At 50.2% G+C, this 18,359-nt stretch overlaps 5 protein-coding genes across 5 annotated transcripts; 2 read left to right on the top strand and 3 right to left on the bottom strand.

Moving 5' to 3' along the window:
• Positions 1-182: 182 nt before the first annotated feature.
• Positions 183-2,004, top strand: CLAFUR5_11967 (uncharacterized protein; the record flags this gene model as incomplete). Its single annotated transcript, XM_047911115.1, has 3 exons — positions 183-197; positions 247-1,003; positions 1,055-2,004. 3 exons carry the CDS (start codon positions 183-185, stop codon positions 2,002-2,004), a joined length of 1,722 nt encoding a protein of 573 aa, XP_047767646.1.
• A 984-nt stretch (positions 2,005-2,988) lies between these two features.
• CLAFUR5_11966 (Serine--tRNA ligase, mitochondrial) lies at positions 2,989-4,518 on the bottom strand (the record flags this gene model as incomplete). The annotated part of the gene is made up of 1 exon (XM_047911114.1): positions 2,989-4,518. The coding sequence occupies one exon, from the start codon at positions 4,516-4,518 to the stop codon at positions 2,989-2,991; it is 1,530 nt and encodes a 509-aa protein (XP_047767387.1).
• Positions 4,519-4,725: 207 nt separating this feature from the next.
• Positions 4,726-6,651, bottom strand: CLAFUR5_11965 (ATP-dependent rRNA helicase spb4; the record flags this gene model as incomplete). Its single annotated transcript, XM_047911113.1, has 1 exon — positions 4,726-6,651. One exon carries the CDS (start codon positions 6,649-6,651, stop codon positions 4,726-4,728), a length of 1,926 nt encoding a protein of 641 aa, XP_047767647.1.
• Positions 6,652-7,149: 498 nt separating this feature from the next.
• CLAFUR5_11964 (GDP-mannose transporter GONST5) lies at positions 7,150-8,293 on the bottom strand (the record flags this gene model as incomplete). The annotated part of the gene is made up of 2 exons (XM_047911112.1): positions 7,150-7,974; positions 8,024-8,293. 2 exons carry the CDS (start codon positions 8,291-8,293, stop codon positions 7,150-7,152), a joined length of 1,095 nt encoding a protein of 364 aa, XP_047767648.1.
• A 1,042-nt stretch (positions 8,294-9,335) lies between these two features.
• Positions 9,336-11,147, top strand: CLAFUR5_11963 (uncharacterized protein; the record flags this gene model as incomplete). The annotated part of the gene is made up of 1 exon (XM_047911111.1): positions 9,336-11,147. One exon carries the CDS (start codon positions 9,336-9,338, stop codon positions 11,145-11,147), a length of 1,812 nt encoding a protein of 603 aa, XP_047767649.1.
• Between the last annotated feature and the right edge of the window lie 7,212 nt (positions 11,148-18,359).

Genomic DNA, 18,359 nt, shown 5'->3' with positions numbered 1-18,359 from the left:
CGGTCAGGACAGCCAACACGTTCTTGCGAAATGCAATCCCCAACATGACAGCATTCCTGGGAAGGTGAGGTTGAGCAAGCAACGATGTCTCTATCGCCCCTTGGAGGCCATGCGTCTTATCGAAAAACTAACGACAGCGTTGCGACCTGGTTTGGAGATCATGCCATCAGTAGCTGTCAATAATGTCAAACAAAGAGGTAAGACTTGCGACGGAAGGCTCAATTTGCACCTCGTTGATTTGCGCAGAACTTGTCACCGCAAGCTGAAGTTGGCCGCCATCTGCGAGGCCTCACGCATAATTCGCCGCCTTTCACTCTCCTGTCACCGAATGCCAAACCTTCGCTGGCACGCCAAAGAGACCACTCAGGCTGCAGAAGAGCGGCAGCAGAATCGCCATTGAGAGTACGCAAGACTAGGGAGAATCTCAAGGACTCTGCCATCTACACCGACATTCCACCACCATGCCTCCATCCTCCTGATGAGCCATGCGACGTCTCGGGCACCACCCTCGGGCAGAATGACCTCCGCGATGTTGGAGCCACATCACCAGCCCCCGCACCAGGTCGAATGACGAGGACAAAGTCGGCGAGCAAACGCATGCTTTCCAGAGTCAAAGATGGCATCGTCCAGCGCTCTCGCAGTACGCACTCCATCCGGGCGACAGAACCTGAAAGCAGCCTCATAAGGCGTCTATCTGGAAAGAAGCAGCGTAATGTCGACGACAACAGCCGGTTTCGGAGCTTCGAGATCAGCAGAGACTGCACTGAAAGTCCAGATCCTTCCACATCGCAGCGCTCATTCACAGACTCCAGCATATCTGTAGGCGAGCTTACGGGCAGCACCACACTGATCAGCGATCGGTCAGTAACGCCACAGAAGCAGAGAACCCCGGATCGGCGTTCACCTGCGAGATACCTGTGTCCTTCGCCAGTGCAACGTTCACCAACACCAGAAGCCACACCTCGAGCGAGGAGGCCTCAGCTGCTGATTAATATCGCTGAAGGTACGCATGAAAAGTTGGAGGCACTTGGGTATGCTGGCTGACTTGAAATAGAATCCCCTCGAGCACAATTCACCGTACCATACGTTGACCTGCAAGTTTCCCTAGACCGCGACTCGGTTGATGTAGGCTTGGCACGCGATATTTGGGTCGCAATCGAGGCCACAGTCCGTCACAGAACCATCGAAGACACGGCGGCGCAGGTTGGCAATAATAGGGAAGATGCATTCACGGCACAGCCTGTTGGCAAGATCAGCAGTGTTCGCCTGTGCTACAAGGCCATGAATGATTGCAGGGTAGCCGAAGTGCTCGGACAAAAGGCTGCAAAGGACCTCGATATCGGACATCACTGCTCTCTGTTCCTGAAGATGCACATCCCACGGATGGACATCTGCCAGCCCGACATAACCGACGGTAGTCGAGATCAAGACCTCTTGTTCTTGGAGCTCGAAAGCATGCTAGGGGTACTCGAGACCAAGATCCTCCACGTCGAAGCTAGATACCGCCACACTGCACTTCCGTCAGACAACGTCGTGACCATCCGCCAAATCCTCAGCATCAAACGTCCTAAGACCGACTCCCGCTGGAGTATGGTCGGAACAAGCAGTCCCTCACCGCCACAACTACCCAACAAGACGGCACAAGCTACTGGCAGTACCTCCGACAGGCCTGCCGTCATCATCACCCCAGCAGCATCGAAACCCACCACAACGATCCTGTCGACCAAAGCAATCTCAGCGCCGAAAGTGACCACAGCTATCAGCATTGTGTCATCCGAGACTGATGCTCACGATGCTGCACGCCAGCTTTGGCGGCACATTCGACGCAACTCACTCTCCGCACAACAGCTTCTCGAAATGTCGCCTGAGAAGCTCGCGGCTAGCGACGAGACACTAAAGGAGCTGCGCAACCAAGCGCTTGCCAACAAGCGCAGTGTAGGCGCCGAGACTCTCAAAGCATGGCGTTGGGACGAGAGAGTAGGGGCTGAGACGCCCTGGCTTTGATTCCGTCCGGCGATACTGGGACATTGCTTGGATATGGCACTTTGCTACTCATGACATGCTTGATACGGCTAAAATTACGAGAGAAGCAAGATAGGATAGTTGGACAAGGTTGTTGAAAGACATTTTTGGACAGGGGTGCTGTCATGTGTTACCTGAGCATTATGCAGATTGATGATATGCATAATTAGCAGGAAGAGTTCACCTGATCACGCGGCATCGAACAATCGCCGTGATCTTCGGCGCCTTCTCCATAGGTGATAGCGATCGTTCTCGTGGCATGTGACGATCGGACAACTCATGCATATCCCGACCCTGATCCTCAAGAATGCGAACCGTCACGAGCAAGACTCTCCCCGTCCCACAACATCTGCTTCCCCCTAAAGTACCAAACAACCAAGCCACCATCCATCCTTCCACAACATCTCTAGACCACGTCACACCAAATTTACCGGCGCACTCAATCTTACACAAGATCGTTCAGTCGCGGGTACAGCAGATCACCGCGTCAAGACCGTAGCCGCCAAAGCGGGAACGAGCAACGGTAGCAGTCACACTACCTGATTTCTGTAACACAAGGCTAGCGTTTGTCGCGGCGCCATATGTGGATTACAAGAGCCGGGCCGGCAGGTCCTCGTTCGCAGCGACGCAGCATCCAGGTGTCGCACGAGCATGAGCGTCAGTTGACGGGTTGCTTCATCGTGACACAGTCTGAATGCATCGGCGTGCCATGGTTCGCCGTGGTAATACCGAGAAGAGGCGGTCAGTGAACGGATATGCATGATATCGGTCTTGCTGGCAGATGAACAGCAGGTAGGCAGGCTTTTGCCGTTACCGATACTGTGTTCGCTGAGATGGAGCGCAATCTCGGTCCGTGGGTACCGTGATGGAGTCGGTGTGTACGACCAAGTGACTTGAAAGGATCTACGGAGGTACGGTGAATGTTCTTCAAAGTGGAGCGAGATGAACAGCAGATGTGCAGGCTCGTCATTTTTGACTCTTGTCCTCCGTCTTCCGCGAGATGGTTGCGATGTTACCTGGCATGTATTGCCTGAGCACCTCGGGCACTTGCAGTTCACCCTTTTCGTCGTTCCAATGGTTCTCGAGGATACATGCCAGGACACGAGGCACTGCCAGTGCGGTTCCATTGATTGTGTACGGCCAGTCGATCTTACCTGCGCCGGCATGCTTGAGTCGTGTCCCTAGTCGTCGTGACTGGTAGTCCGTGCAGATTGATGCTGATGTGACCTCGCCATAGCCATCGTCGATAGATTGCCGTGATGGGAAGAATGCCTCGATGTCGATCTTGCGACTTGCACTAGCTCCGAGGTCGGCTGTAGGCATCTCGAGAACCTTTGCGTGAAGTCCCAAAGAGATGATGATCTCTTTCTGAATGTCGAGCATGTCCGCAAAGGCCTCTTCCGCCTGCACGCTGCCCTCGTCATCAGAAAATCGTTCGCTATCAGAGTCGGTGCTTGGTAAGGTCCAGGCAAACATCTCCACCTTGGTGAACTCATGCACACGATACAGCCCCTTCGTGTCGACGCCTCTGGCTCCAGCTTCGGCGCGATAACACCGGGACGGACCAACGACTTTCAGAGGCAGATCGGCGGCTTGAAGAGTCTTGTTGGCTTGTGAGCCAGCGAACGGTATCTCAGCAGTACCGGTCAGTACCATGCCGGGCTTCTCACCCGAGTGGCCATGTTCATGCTGAGCAATGTTGTAGATCTGGGTCTCGCCATTCTGGTCGCGTGGCATGAAGCCGCATGCGCTTGCAATGTGCGAGTACACCAGTGAGGGCGGTGTCATAACTTTGAAGCCTCGTTTCATGGCCACGGAAAGAGCGTATTGGATCAATGCTTGCTCAAGCAGCGCACCCTCGTTCTTCAGGAAATACCAGCCCCAGCCGCTTGTCGTTGCGCTTGCTTCGAAGTCCAAGATGTCCAGTTCCTTGCCAATGTCCACGTGACTCTTCGACAGCCTGCTCCGGCTAATATCCAGGCCTTCGTTGATGACTTCCAAGATATGCGGCTCCTGTCCAACCGGCGTGCTCATCGAGCTTAGGTTGGGCAGTTCCAGTGCCAGGCGGCCCATCTCTGCATGCGATTCTTTCTCTATTGCCTCAAACGATGCAAGCTCCTGCTTGAGCGCCTTCGCTTCCTCTAGGAGCGTGCTCCTGCTATCGTTGTCCACATCTTTCTGCGCCGCCTGCCGGCCAACCTCTTTCCCAATCGCGTTGTTTCGCTGTCGAAGCTGTACAGCCTGTCGTTGCTGTTCTACATCCTTCTCATGCAGCTCAAGTATCCGCCACCCATTCTGTGCTTGCGGGGCATAATTGCGATCGATGGCATTCTGCTCATACAGTCCCGGATTTTGGCGAATGTGCTTGAGATCGATTACTGGCTTCGGCGCGAACGAGGGACGGTTGTACCATCTCTTGATGCTTGAGGTGACATCGCGACCCCTCGCAATCTGTAAGCTTCGCCGGCAGCTTGCACAGATGTATGAGGATGTCATCGCAGAGGAGTAGCTTGACAGGAATGTAAAGTGAAGAGGTTCGCGAAAGTATCTCGGCTCACGCGGTCCACTTTCCGGAAACACGTTTAGTCGCGCGGTCACGGGTTTTGCATGGCAATCAGGATGTTAATCCATAAAAGCGAATACTGAATCAGATCGAGGCGGAAGGAGAAAGAACCCGAGTGGATTACCAAGCATACTATCCAGCTACTCATCAAACCCTTCGAAAATCTCCTCACCTTGCTGGTTCTTCGCCCTGACCTTCGCAATGAGCTGGTCCAGCTCTAGTGCCTTGACCTCATCCGCATCAGACATCTTCGCTTTACTCTCAGCTTTGCGCCTGACTTCCTTCTTCTCCCTCCTCGACTCCTTGACCGCTTTTGCATCTTTCTGGTTGCTCCAAGCACTTTCTTTTCTCCTTCTCATATCTGCTAGCGCGCCTCCGCTCTTCTTCGGCAGATCAGGCTTTTCACCGCGAGAGAAAGCTTCCATAATTTCTTTCCGCCGGGCCTCCCTCACTTTGTCAGCGTATGCAACATTGTTGAGATCAAAGTCCTGCGGCAGATCCAGGCCAAAGCTGCGATCTTCTCTTGCTTCTGGACAATGACGCTTGAGCTCGGGCATCTTTGGCCACCTCAGTAGACCCCAGGACTTGCCGACTTCTGGCCAGTCTATTTTCCTGATGCTGAAGATGTCGGAAGGCAGGGTCTTGCTGTAGGCTTGTACCCAGCTGACGAAAGCCTTTTGCGATCGGTCGTGCAACTCTCGCTTTTGCACGAGTACTTTCCTCATCTCCTCGATGCTATCATTTACGTCCTGTTCCGAAAGCTGAGCTAGCGATGGATAAGGTTCGAGGGGAGTGCCTTGCATCGCGAGATACTTGACATAGTCCTCCTCGTTCCCCTCGTTGAGGAAAGTGATGGCCATGCCTCGTTTTCCCGCGCGACCTGAGCGCCCACATCTGTGGATGAAGTCCTTGGGTTGTTTCGGTGGGTCGAGTTGTACCACCACATCAATATCAGGAATGTCGATACCTCGTGCCAGTACATCGGTCGTAAGTAGAATTGCTGGCTTCGACGAATCACGAAAGCGCTGGAGGTTCTTGATTCGGATTGCAGATTTGTGGTCACCGTGTATTGGGAAAACCAATATACCAAGTAATGCTGGTAGCATTTGACTCCAGTAGTCAACTCCAGCTCTTGTGGAAACGTATACTATGCTTTTCTCGGCTTGGTTGGTCTCAAGTATGCTCTTCAGATACGGTATCTTAAGACTCGGCTTAGTGGCGATATGATAGAGCTTGAGAGACTCTGGAGTACGTTTGTCCAGTGCTCCACTTTTGCTGCGCACCTTCGCACTGATCTTGAACGGATATCGCATGCCAACGCGGACCAGCTCATCGACAGCCTCGGAGACTGAAGCACTGAACAAGCCAGTGCGACGCTCCTTGGGAACAAGGTCAAGGATCCTCTGAAGATCTGGCTGGAAATTGGGATCCAGAAGACGATCGGCCTCATCCAAGACGAGGAGGTCAAACCAATGCCTCTTCAGCTGCACTTTTGACGATTGCAGGACCTCCACCAGACGCCTCGGCGTTCCAATCAATATGTTCGGATTCAGGCTCGAGAAAGTAGCGATATCCTCACCCAGCTTGGTGCGACCGCCAACCAGAAGCTGTGGTATAGCATAAGGTCCTGGAGGTATCACAGGTTTCTCGACATCTTCCATTTCCTCGTCATCGCTATCCACAGGCTCCTGACTCGACTCGGTAAGCACGGCTGAAGACGGAGGATGGAAATCCAAAAGGCCTCGAAGCACGTCGTAGATCTGAGTTGCCAGCTCCTTGGTCGGCGCCACCACTATCGATCGTACATGCCCTTTCTTGTTCGGCTCCTCCGACTTCAATATTCTCTCCACGAGCGGTATCAAAAAGCTCAGAGTCTTACCGCTACCGGTAACGGCTTCGACCACCAAGTCCTTGTTGCCCGTCAGAAGTGGTATAGCCATCGCTTGCACTGGTGTGGTGCGGGCAAAACCCATGCCATGAGTGAAGTCGAGGATCCATTGTGAGAGCTCCGGTGTTAGCGCTTCGAATGACTTTGGCTGCTTCTTTTCCGTGCTGTCGTTTGCCATCTTGCTGTCGGCTTCTCGCCCTTATGCGCGTGTACTTACAATTAATTGCGATAACTTCCTCGAAGACGTCAAAAAATCCAAATCTCGTCGGCACTTGCCGAAAGCTTAAGCACGAGCTACCAGAGCGCTGAATCAGCAGCGCAACGATTTGGCCCTGCTCATCAAAAACACATGTCCAGCGATCTCTGGTCTGCTGTGTCAAGTGCATCGAGTTGTCCATGCAAGGCCCATGCAAGACTAGAACATAGCACTGCCAACACCAAGCCTCAGTCATACGCGTCATGCTGTAGATCTTGGCAACGGTCAGCGGCACGCTAGGAATGCACGACGGCAACAAACGCTTGACGGGCACTTTGGCCGAATCAGAGCTATCAAAGAATCAGGTACGCATGTGCCAGATGCATATTATCATTAGGTCTATCTATTCATGCTGTATAGGGGTATCTTATGCAAGTGTCGTAATGCAATGGCGCAGTGCCAACCACAAGATGCTTATCGCTATCGCGGCTTTGATCGCTTGTTGTCAAGTTCCACCTTGCTGTACCATACTGCTCCGGCAATAGTAATGAGCATCCCTACAGCGTTCGTGATGCCAACGTCAACGTGGAACAGGATGATGCCCAGTCCGATCGTAAGCGCTTGCTTCAAGTTGCCGCATACCGTGATGGTGAGAGCACCTGCCATCTTGTTTGCTTGGAATCCAACAATGTTGAGGCAGAAGGCGGTAACTGCGTTAACGAAGAGTGCCGCACCGAACGTCTTAGAGAAATCGCCTCGTAGGTATGAGTTCCGGAATTGCTCGGCTTCTCCAGTCATGAAGGCGTAGATCACGCACTGAACAGCAGCCAAAGGTGACATCCGGAGTAATAGCTCCAAGGCAGGTAGCTTGAGCGGTCCAGTCATCAGCCTGTTGGTCGCAACGGTCTTCACAGAAGCCAGGATGACTCCGAGTCCAGTCATGAGGAAGCCAGCAAGCGTAAAGTAATAGTCGCCCGCCGTGGACAGACCGACACCGAAGATAAGAGGTATCATGGTGAGGTAGGTCTGCGTTGAATAGTGCCGGCCGTACAGCACTCGGTAGATAAGGATAGTGACGACCGGGCAGGTCGATCTCATGATCTGGTGGAATGGGACTGATACCATGGCCAGGGAGACGTTGGAGATGGCGATATTGATGGTGAAGAGGAATGAGAACGCCAGCAGGACCAGGTTCTCTCGTGTTCCAAGGTCAGTGAGCTTGATCGCGCCGAAACCGAGCATCATAAAGCATCCAATTGATGTGGCGGAAGCATGCGCCGCTGTCAATAGCCATGGTAATCGAGCCTACGGTTGTCAGCATAGTCGTTGGAGGTCGAGTAGATGTGTTCCGCACCTTTCCGAGGACAGATTTGTTTGAAAGAGTCAAGAACAAATTCAAGAAGAAATATGCTCCAAGGAACAGCAGTTTCATGCGTGTCGAGACATAATGTTCGGCGGGCGCGGGCTGTTGAGCTTCGACATCGCCAGATTCCTTCAATAGACCGTCCTGTACTGATGATGATTCTGAACTCGAACGGTCCTCGCTGTCGTACTTTCCGCTTTTCAAACTCGCGTCGTCGCTCAGCTCGAACTCCTCCTTGTGCCGTCCAGAGTCGTCCGTCATGGTAGCAATGTTCCGACGCAGAAGTCGCCGGGCGTTGTTTCTATACTGGCGAGCGCGAAGCAAACAGCCGGAGGCTCATATGTATCTGAAAGGCGTGAGTGTGGGTCTCCAGGTGACGAAAGACCGAAAGTTTGCGCGAGTGCTGTGCGGGTCCTGCTTGCAACACGTCGGCATCATCGGCGCAGCAGCCACGTTATGAACAACAAGAGTTGCGCCTTCCTGCTGGTGCACAAGAGCGGGTTGGAGCTCGGCTGAGAAGAGAAATGCCTGTCTTGCCAAGGCCATATACCAGGATAAGCAGGATAAAACGGCTGTGCTGCAGACTTCGTTTGGAATCCCAAGATCCGGATATGTCGGTGTCGGTCCACTCTGCATTCCAGCCCGCCATGAGATCGCTTTCAGCATGACTTTCGCTTGAGCGCCTGTGGCTTCACTACTGATCATCGACGCGCTTTTCAACGACCGCCAACGCCTCATCATCAAAGAACAGTCAAGAAGCGCCCTTGGGCCTTGAGTAGCCAGTGTCTTGGCTGTTTTGTCTAATCTAACCCTTAATACTGCTGCTCCGCGGCGCCCGCAACTTGCAAGGAGAGAACCCTCATGGGTCGACCTTTGTTGAACATCTGCGCAGGTATGCCCGAGTCCTGGCTTCTTGTTTGATCGCTGGGAGCACTGCGACTAGGCAGCGCAGCAGATCGTGGCGGAGGCTGCCTGCACGGAAGCAGCTTTGCGATTGTCTCAGCCTCCATCTTTCGCGTCGTGCGAGAAGATGCAAGTCGAAGGAAACACGAGGGAATGCATGCTCGGTTTTTGCAGAAGCACAAATTTATGTGGTAATGAAGAGTGAAGTGAAAGGCAGAGCCTAGATCTCGGCCATTTTCATCAGCAGCTGAGGGCGGAGCACGCTGCTGTGTCGATCAAAGGGCGGCGCAGGATCACAGGCAACAGTTCGCGGCCAAGGCAACCTTTCACTACGAACACTGATATAATGCCTCACTGGCAGTGAAAACTCGAATACCTCCATAGCTTCGACCAGCTCATCATGTCGTCGATATTCGATATCTTCAATCAGTCTCGCCAGCCGGACTTGCCACTCAAGCACAACACAGAGCGGATCGAGATTCCGACCAGACGCCTTGTGGCTCAAGATGCTGCAAACCCGTCTATCGTGAGCTTGGGGCATGATCTTATCGTTATGATTCTGCAAGTGCTGCAAGATGCTCATCCTCCATCGATGCGTAGCGTCAAGCAAGTGAGCTCAAACTTTCACCACTTGGCAGCGTACATCGCATGCAACACACTCAAGCTTGACTTGTCACTGAAAGCGTCAGTGGCTACAAGCGACAGACTCTTGAGGCTTGAGCAACGTGGGCTTCTTGCCGCTATTCATCGTATCGAAGTCACTGCGACAGATGACGAACTTGCTCAACCAATGCCCCCCAGCAATGGAAATCATTTCGCTAAGCAGGACGATTGCAAGGTCATGTACTTGATGCGTCGCCTTCTTCTACTCATGACAGGTCTCACAGATCTCCATTGGCCGAACGAGAGCATCTCGCCTGCTACACTCGCTATACTGAAAGGCCGAGCGGTGCGTCTTCACGTCAAGGCCGACTCTTACGCGACCAACAACTTGGATCGTCTGATTGACTGCTCTAATCTACACTCACTCAGTGTCCACCAAAATTATGCAAGCGCCCGAGACTGTCTGAAGATCACCGGGCCGCTCAAAGCAGTCCTTCTGTCTTGCAAGAACCTACGACACCTTTCATTTGACATATCGCAGCCTTCGTCTGGGTGTGTAGTTTATTCTGTGCCCACTGAGTACTGTGGCATGGGTTTCGTTGACGGAGAGAAGCCTCCAGCACTTGAGTCGTTGAATGTCTACAGCTACCCTTTTAGACGGCAGCAAGAGGACGGTGATGACGATGACGACGACTATCAATTCTCAGTGGGATACCCTGGAAGAGGAACCGAGCAAGAGTACTGGATCGAGAACTTTGATTGGTCGCGACTACGAGTGCTCGAAGTCAATGATGCATCGCTCGCTCTCGGCCTGATGTCGAAGTTGCCAATGTTAGAAGAAGTCAGTCTGAAGCATGTGTACCCGCCTGCGGCCATCAAAGAATTCTATTCGGGAGTTCCAACCTCCCTCAAGAGCATAGAAGCCCAGAAGCTTTCATCTGTCGGCCTTGCTGGCATCGTGAGGCATGGAAGCGCATTACGAAAGCTACAGCTACATCAGCACGAAGGATGGAACAGGGACTGGAAAGAAGAAGCAATCGACAACTCTTCACTGATGAAGGTTCGTGACGAGTGCCCCTTTATTGAAGAACTGCACCTCGACATTGGCAGATCTGGAGAATGGCCTTTCGACATCCTGGACACCATCGCTACCTTTCCTGCCCTACGCAGCCTCACAATCTGGTTGGAGCTCGGAATGGGCAAGGACGAAGAGCTCGCCACTCCAAAAGTAACATTCTCCAGCGTCGAGGATATCTTCAAGTACCTGCGACAACGCTCGCCAACCCAACCTTCAAAACTGCGAGAACTTCAGGTCTACTCAGGCTCGCCTCCGGGTCTTGGCCATGGATATCCTTCTGCGATGGCCTTCTGGCCACAGTACAACAGCATGCACTTTCGCTGTAGCTTGAGCGAGCGCGATGATGAAGCTGCGTTGGGGATCTACACGACTGAGTGCCCTGAGCTGGGAGCACAGGCTAATGAGTACCTGAGAGGCGAACGTGAGACCTTCACGCCGAGTGGGGAATATGGGTTCATGGATGATACGGAACAAGTGGAGGTCGCGAAAGATGGGCCGAAGTCTAGGGATGAATGGAAAGCGCATTATTGAGCGCTGGAGCGATGCTATGAGTGATGAAACGTAGGATGTCATGGATTATGATGCGACGAAGAGATCTGGTAACACATGAGCGTGAAGGGTTACGATAACAATGTCTGGCTGGTGATGGTGATGGTGATCGATATCTTTGTGGTTTGGATTTATGTAACGAGACTAATATAAAATGGTGTTGCGCGGTACTGCCGTGCAATGGAATAGCAAAGTGACGAGCTGAGCGTGCAATATTCAACCTCGGTTGTGCTACACTGCCAAGACTATTCTACTTGTACACAATCGTCTACGCTATTGCTGTTGACTGCTACAGTCGCTATTGCTGTTGACTGCTGCAGTCACTGTTCTTCTGAGCCTTCTCTGGGTTGTCCTTCGCCTATTGTGCCCTACGCCTAGCATCAGCAGCAGACCCATCACGCTCTGCCTGTTCGATAGTGCGACGACGAGACTCTTGTGCTCTTGTTGAGTCCAAGTTTGGATATAACCAATCTCTCTCTGCGCGTGGACGAACACCGTAGTGGGTGTTCAGCTGTAGATCAGTGAGTGGCGTCCACCACGGATTGCTAGCAGTGCTCTCCTTCATCATTTCCTGGATATCGCGTTCACTAAACGGCAAAGCAGCAGCTTTATCACGTTCACGTTGTAGCCGATTGAGCTCGGCCTTATCAAGCAACACCTACTGTAGTGCTGGGTCTTCATTCTTCTACTCCTCGAAGACCTCACCCTTAACGAGCTGCTTGAACCTAGCTCTGTCGGCTTTACGACGGTCGCTTTACGACGGTCGTAGTCCGCTTGTCTCATCTTCGCGAGACCGGACTTCGGAGCACTGAAGTGGTCCTTATCGAAACCCTCGTCGAATAGTAGTCCCTTCAGTAATATAATACGAGATGCTGTAACGTAGGATAGCCTATCAGCGAAGTCCTTCTTGCTAAAGTTAAGGACAGCTTTCTCTATAGTAAGGCCTTGAGCCTTGTAGATAGTGACCGCGTACGTAATAGTAATAGGGAATTGAGTACGTGAGCAAGTGGTCCGCCTAACCTTATATTCACGGCGCACCCTAAAGATAGGCACAACCTTACGTGTTCTTCCTAGCTGTTCAGCTTCACGGACTGAAGGACCATCTCTATCGCTAGCGGCGATGTAGGCTTCACGGTTAAAGTCGTACTTATTAAAGCGGACAAGTAGACACAATAGAGGATCAGTAGCCGGATCGTCGCCATCGGCCTATACCACGTCGTCTAAGTAGCTAGTAGCTCTATTTATAAGTCCACGCTCGACCTATATATTGGTTACTAATATAATACGACAGCCGAGTAAGATAGGTACGGCTATATAAAGATTGCCACCTTGCTCGAATATAGCGTCTGTCAGGGCGAGAGCCTGGCCTGTGAGATGCAAGGGTGAAAGCGAGAATGCAGGTGCGAAGTGCAGATGCAAAAGGGTATAGTATGATTGCTACACAAAACGAAAGACGAAGAAAGCAAGAGAGGCCTGGGGAAGGCCAGATATTTATACGCGACCCTCGCGAGTGCGTGTCCCCGCATCAACAGGGCTAACCCGTGCGAAGCCGCGCTCAGCAGCTTTGCTCAAAACCTTATTCTAACCTGCCCTACGTTCCGAGTCTTCCACGTGCTTCTTCCAGGGTCCAGCGCAGTCGCGGGTGCTCGCGGGAGTGCTGTGAGTCACACAGTCACGAGCCGAAGTAAATCTGTCAAGGTTTGGTAGAGGGGTGGATTTGGAGGGCTGGGTCCCGTAGTGAATGTTGCGGGGCATGTGATTCTTGGCGCTCACACACCAAGCTGGACTGTCACTTCTTGACGACTTCTGAGCACTCTGAGGCTCTTCTGTCCCCACCTTCTGTACACTCTATAGGGAGACCATGACAGCGTCCTTTGCGCTAGACCCGGTATAGTCTGCCTATTATAGCTTGATTGCTTTACTAGACTCTCGCATTCTAATATAGTTATAGAGCTTGACTTCGTCCTTACGTCTATATACCCGGGTAGCGTTGTCAAATATACTAGGGTATGACCGTCGTATGTCCTTATAGTACCGATTACGTATAAGTAGTCTCTTCTACTAATTATTAGTTATAGCGTAATGTTATATACCTTCTAGTATCTATAAGAACTTAACGTCGCCTTACTATCGAACAAGCTATTTCAACTCTAGAGAATAATCAAACGCTCTAACGTACTTTACTACCGAGCGGGCTATACTACCGAGCGGGCTACTTTTACTAAGAACTATACCACTTCTATAGATATAGCTATATAACCACTATTATAGCGTGTATTGTCTTTAAACGAGGCCAAACTGACCTTAGCTGTCCAGGCCACGAAACGCCACGCGACAATCACGAATCGACTTACTATAAAGGTATACGACGCGTCTCGAACTATACTAGGGTATCGATTGAATAGACGACCTCCTCGGGGTGACTACGAGCCTAATTCGAAGAAGCTTATAGAGCTAGAAGAGAGGGTGATACTTGAGTACATACTCGAGCTAGATCTTAGAGGTTTCCCGCTATTAAAGGCTAGTGTACGAGCAATAGCCGATTTATTACTATAAGAGAAGGGTCTTAAGCCCGCTAGTCTTAATTAGACAGACAGGTTTATTAGGCGGCATCGTGAGCTAAAGGTTCGTATAACACGTAGATACGATCGTTAGCGAGCCCTAATAGAAGATCTAGACGTTATCGAGAGGTGGTTCTTACTTATACGTAATATAAAGGAGAAGTATAGCATCCTTAACTAGGACACCTATAACTTCGACGAGACAGGGTTTATAATAGGTGTCATTACGTCTTAGAGCGTCGTTACGGGTTTAGAAAGGCGTAGTAGAAAGAGGAAGGTCGTTTAATAGGGTAATAGAGAGGGAGTAGAGAGATAGCGTATTAGATAGCTCTTATATAAAGCGAGATTAGTAAGCTACGCAAGTCTAACGAGGCCCTTATATAGCAAAAAGCACGAAAGCGCAAGTATATTCAGTCTAGAGGGTCTGTAACCTTCGATAAGGCGTCGTAATTGATACCTCTAGAGGATACTAGGAGGCAGGAAGTGAGTAGAGAGTTGCTAGATAGTGTTCGGCTAGTACTAAGGCTACGACGCTATAAGCGATATAGCGAGTCGGGGTATAACGTACGTACCTATCAAGTAGACTTACTAGATAGCGAAGAATCTGAAGAGGAATTGTCCTCCTAGTAACGATTCTATAGGATGTCGTCGTGTTAAGATACTGTCGTAATCAAAGTGGAAGTGGTACAGTTCTTAGCAAAAGTGGCCCGCTCGGTAGTATAGCCCGCTCGGTAGTGAAGTACGTTATATACATTTCGCCTATCTACTTTAGCCTATATCGACACCTTACTACTAAATAGTACTCTCTTATTAATCGGTAGTAGTTACTAAAAGTCTCTAAATAGAAGGATCGTTAAGCTACTAAATAGTAGCGATATACGGGCTTTGATCTCCTTTAAGCGTTTATCGATATAACTAAGTATCTTTACGCTAAGTATAGACGTCTTATCGATTACGATATACTAAATATGCTCGAAGAACTTCGCTAGCTCCGCTAACTTCGCTTTAGATAGTCTAGTAAACGCGCCCCGAATAGGAATCTTAAATAGGCGGTATATAGTCTAGGACTCACTGGACATATCAGGAGCCTTTGACAATGTCTTACACTAGAGGCTGATCCACATCCTGAAACAGAAGGCTATCCCCAACTGGACAGTCCAGTTCATCCAGTCCTTCCTTAGAGGCAGAACCACAAGACTAAGACTGGGCAGATACAAATCTGACAGCATGCCTACAGAGACAGGAATCCCACAGGGATCAACAATGTCTCCAATCCTGTTTCTCCTCTTTATGGCAGACCTGCCAGCAAAGCTAAACTCTAGAAACACATCAGCCTCAGGGTTTGTGGATGACACAAACATCCTAGCCTGGTCAGACAGCACAGAAGAGAACTGCAGAATCTTGCAGAAGAAACACAAGGAATGTGAGGAATGGGCCAGGAAACATGGAGCCAGATTTGCCCCAGAGAAGTATCAACTCATCCACTTCAGTAGAGCCAGAAACAGACACAATATGCAAGCCCCAATCACTATTCAGGGACACACAACAGAACCCTCAAGTGAATTAAGGGTGCTAGGAATATGGATGGATCCAAAGCTCAGCTGGGGACCACAGGTCAAGAAAGCACAGGCAAGAGCAGACAACAACAGGCAATCAATTGACAGGCTTACAGCCTCCACATGGGGAGCCACATTTGCGAAAGCAAAGGTTATGTACAAGGCCATTGTGAAGCCAGCCATGCTATATGGAGCCCAGATCTGGTCAGCCCAAGACAAGATCCCAAAGAGAATTGCAGATCCCATCAGCAGAGCCCAAGCCTCCTGTCTGAAAAAGGTGCTTGGAGCATACAAGTCAACTCCAACAAGGGTGGTCGAAATGGAGTCTGGCTCCCCACCAGCCAAGCTCTACCTTCAAGGGTTGAGATACCAGTATGCAGGAAAGACGTCTGCATACCCAGCCCAGCTAGTAATCCAGAAGGCAGTCAACAAAATCAGGAGCCAGTGCACAAGAAGGCACAGACAAGCAAGACCCAATCCAGCCCCACAGAAGCAGCAGGACCTGCAGAAGTTCAAAGAACTAACAGAACAGCTGCACCTAGCCCAGCAGGAACAGGACAGAAGGGCTCAAGGGAGAGGATCAGCAGCTAGCCAAGGGAAGAAGCAACAGTCTCTAGCTGAAAGGATGGCAGGACTCCTCTGGAAGACTGAATGGACAAGAACCCCACAGAGGCCAGGAACCCCAAAGGCACTCCAACAGTTTGGTAGCCACAACTACCTACTGTACTCAGACCTGACCAGGTCAGAAGCAAGCATAGCAATACAAATCCGCTCTGAACACATCGGAGTCAGGGCATACCTGCATCAGAGAAAAGTCCCAGGTATCGAAGACAAGAGTTGCCCATGCGGCTACCTGTCCCAGAATGTCGAACATAGACTTCTGGTTTGCAAAGAATGGAGTACAGGGAGAGGTGAATGGAGGGCAAGGGCAAGGAACAGAAACTTCCAAGCCATGATCAGCAATAAGGGAGACCTCCAGAGAATTACAAGGTGGATCATCCACCAAGGATTTTTGGAGCAGTTCTCTCTTACTAGGGAAACAGAGAGATGGATTGAGGAGAGAAAGAAGGAGGAGGAGAGCAGGAAGAGGGGGACAACTCTAGGGTTGCAGACAAGGTAGTCAGAGGCTAACCACCATGACACTAGTGCACCCTAATGGAAGGAAAACTGAGAACTCATGGCAAGGAAGCTATTAGAGAAGGAGAGGAGGTTTTTACCTAGGAACAGGTTTCCTACCTTATGTAGTAACATATATAGACATAAACCCGTATAGGCCGGAGGGCACTATAACGGGTAAATGAATCATCTATCTATCTATCTGTATAGTCTAGGATATAGACTAGGTTAGTAATCGCCGAACATCGACGAGGACTATCTATTCGACAGCCCTTATTAAGACGAGCAATCTACTTAAGTAGTAGCGACCCGCCTACGCTAGCGGCGGCGTAATTGTAGTATAAAGAACCCTAAAACTAAGGTTATATTCCCCTAACGGTAGACCCTAGAGTTACGGAGTTACGGAGGACAACTACCTAATTAGGAAGCGCGACCTCACCCCGAATAGTAGCGAAGGATAGTAACTAACGAGAGCTATAGCCTTACGAGGCTAACGACAAACAATATAGCGTAGACGACCCTATATACGGAGGCGGAAAACTTACTAGGGGATAATAAACACCTAGCCCGGGTATATAAGAACACTATAGTATAGCTACTAGGAGCGCTAAAAGCGCTATTATACCAAATCCTGAAGACAATCTAATAAGTAATATAGAAGGTAGCCTAGAGACTAACTATATAGGTAACAGTAGTAGTAGGTAAGAATTAACCCCCTCCGAAGGTAAGTAAGGCGGTACGCCTATACATTACTAATCCGGCGGAGAAACAAGAAATCGTAGCCCTAATAAGTAAGGAGATTGTCGATAGAATCGGCTAAAAGGAGGTAGTTAGGGCGAGGGTAGAGGCAATAGGCGTAGTGAGACTCTTTACCGTATAAGAGTCTAATAGACGAAAGCTAGAGACCTATAAGGAGTAGACTACTAAAGTCGCGAAGTCGGTACGAGTCTCCTACTAATAGTATACCGTTATCGCCTACGGGGTCCCTAGGACATTTAAGGTCGAAGACCTTCCCTAACTCTAAGTATAGAACTAGAATATATCCCTAGGAGTACGACTAACGAAGGCGGTATAGTTATATAAGATAGTAGACCGAGAGAAGACGTACTTATCGCTTATTATCTAGGTAGAGACAGCGGAACAAGCTAACTAGATACTAGATAATAGGCTATTCTAGAACTACGAGAGAATAGACACGGAGATCTATTAGAGTAGCTATAGGGTACTATAGTACTTCTAATACTAATACTACGGTTATATAGCCCTAAAATACGGGGAGAAGACCCTAAGGTGTCCTTACTACGTAGGCCTATACTAGGGAAGGGAATGCCTAAAAAAGGAGAGTAAGTATATATACTACGGTAGAAGGTACCTAGCGTACTTAAACTAATGCCCGGCTAGAATAGTAGTATAAGAACGAGCAAGATAGGTAAGGATCTCTATACTAGCTAGGTATACCTAACGATAGTAGGAGGGACCTACCGTATATAGATAGATAGATTTGTTATTCCCCTGTTCTAGGACCCTATCCGGCCTATATAGGTATATATATATTATTATGTATAAAGGGAAACCCGAATAGGTAAAAACCCTTCCCGCCCCCGACTACTCCTTATCTAGATTAGCTTTCCCTCTAAACGTACGTAGTCTATACTACTACCCCGTTAGCCCCCGCTCCTAGCCGGTCTCGTCGCGCTACATCGTGTCCTCTCTTCCTATACTACTCCTACTAGGCTATACTATTCTAGCTAGCCCTTCTCTAGTATCTAGTTCGTAATGCGCCGTAGGTCCTTAGCGTTGTTAAGAAGTGCCCTAATCGTCCGGTTCCTCGCCTTTACTATCTACTCCCCCCTTCCTAGCGACTACCTCGGATAGACGAGGAGTACGTACCGTACGTTCTAGGAGCAATAGCCGTAGGGGCAGCTAGTATTCGTGTATCCTAGAACCTTCCTCTATAATAG

This window comes from Fulvia fulva, chromosome 10 (assembly GCF_020509005.1).
Source record: "Fulvia fulva chromosome 10, complete sequence".
NCBI classification, from domain to species: domain Eukaryota; kingdom Fungi; phylum Ascomycota; class Dothideomycetes; order Mycosphaerellales; family Mycosphaerellaceae; genus Fulvia; species Fulvia fulva.
The sequence above is the reverse complement of the archived record's forward strand: the minus strand, read 5'-3'. Positions and strand labels throughout refer to the sequence as shown.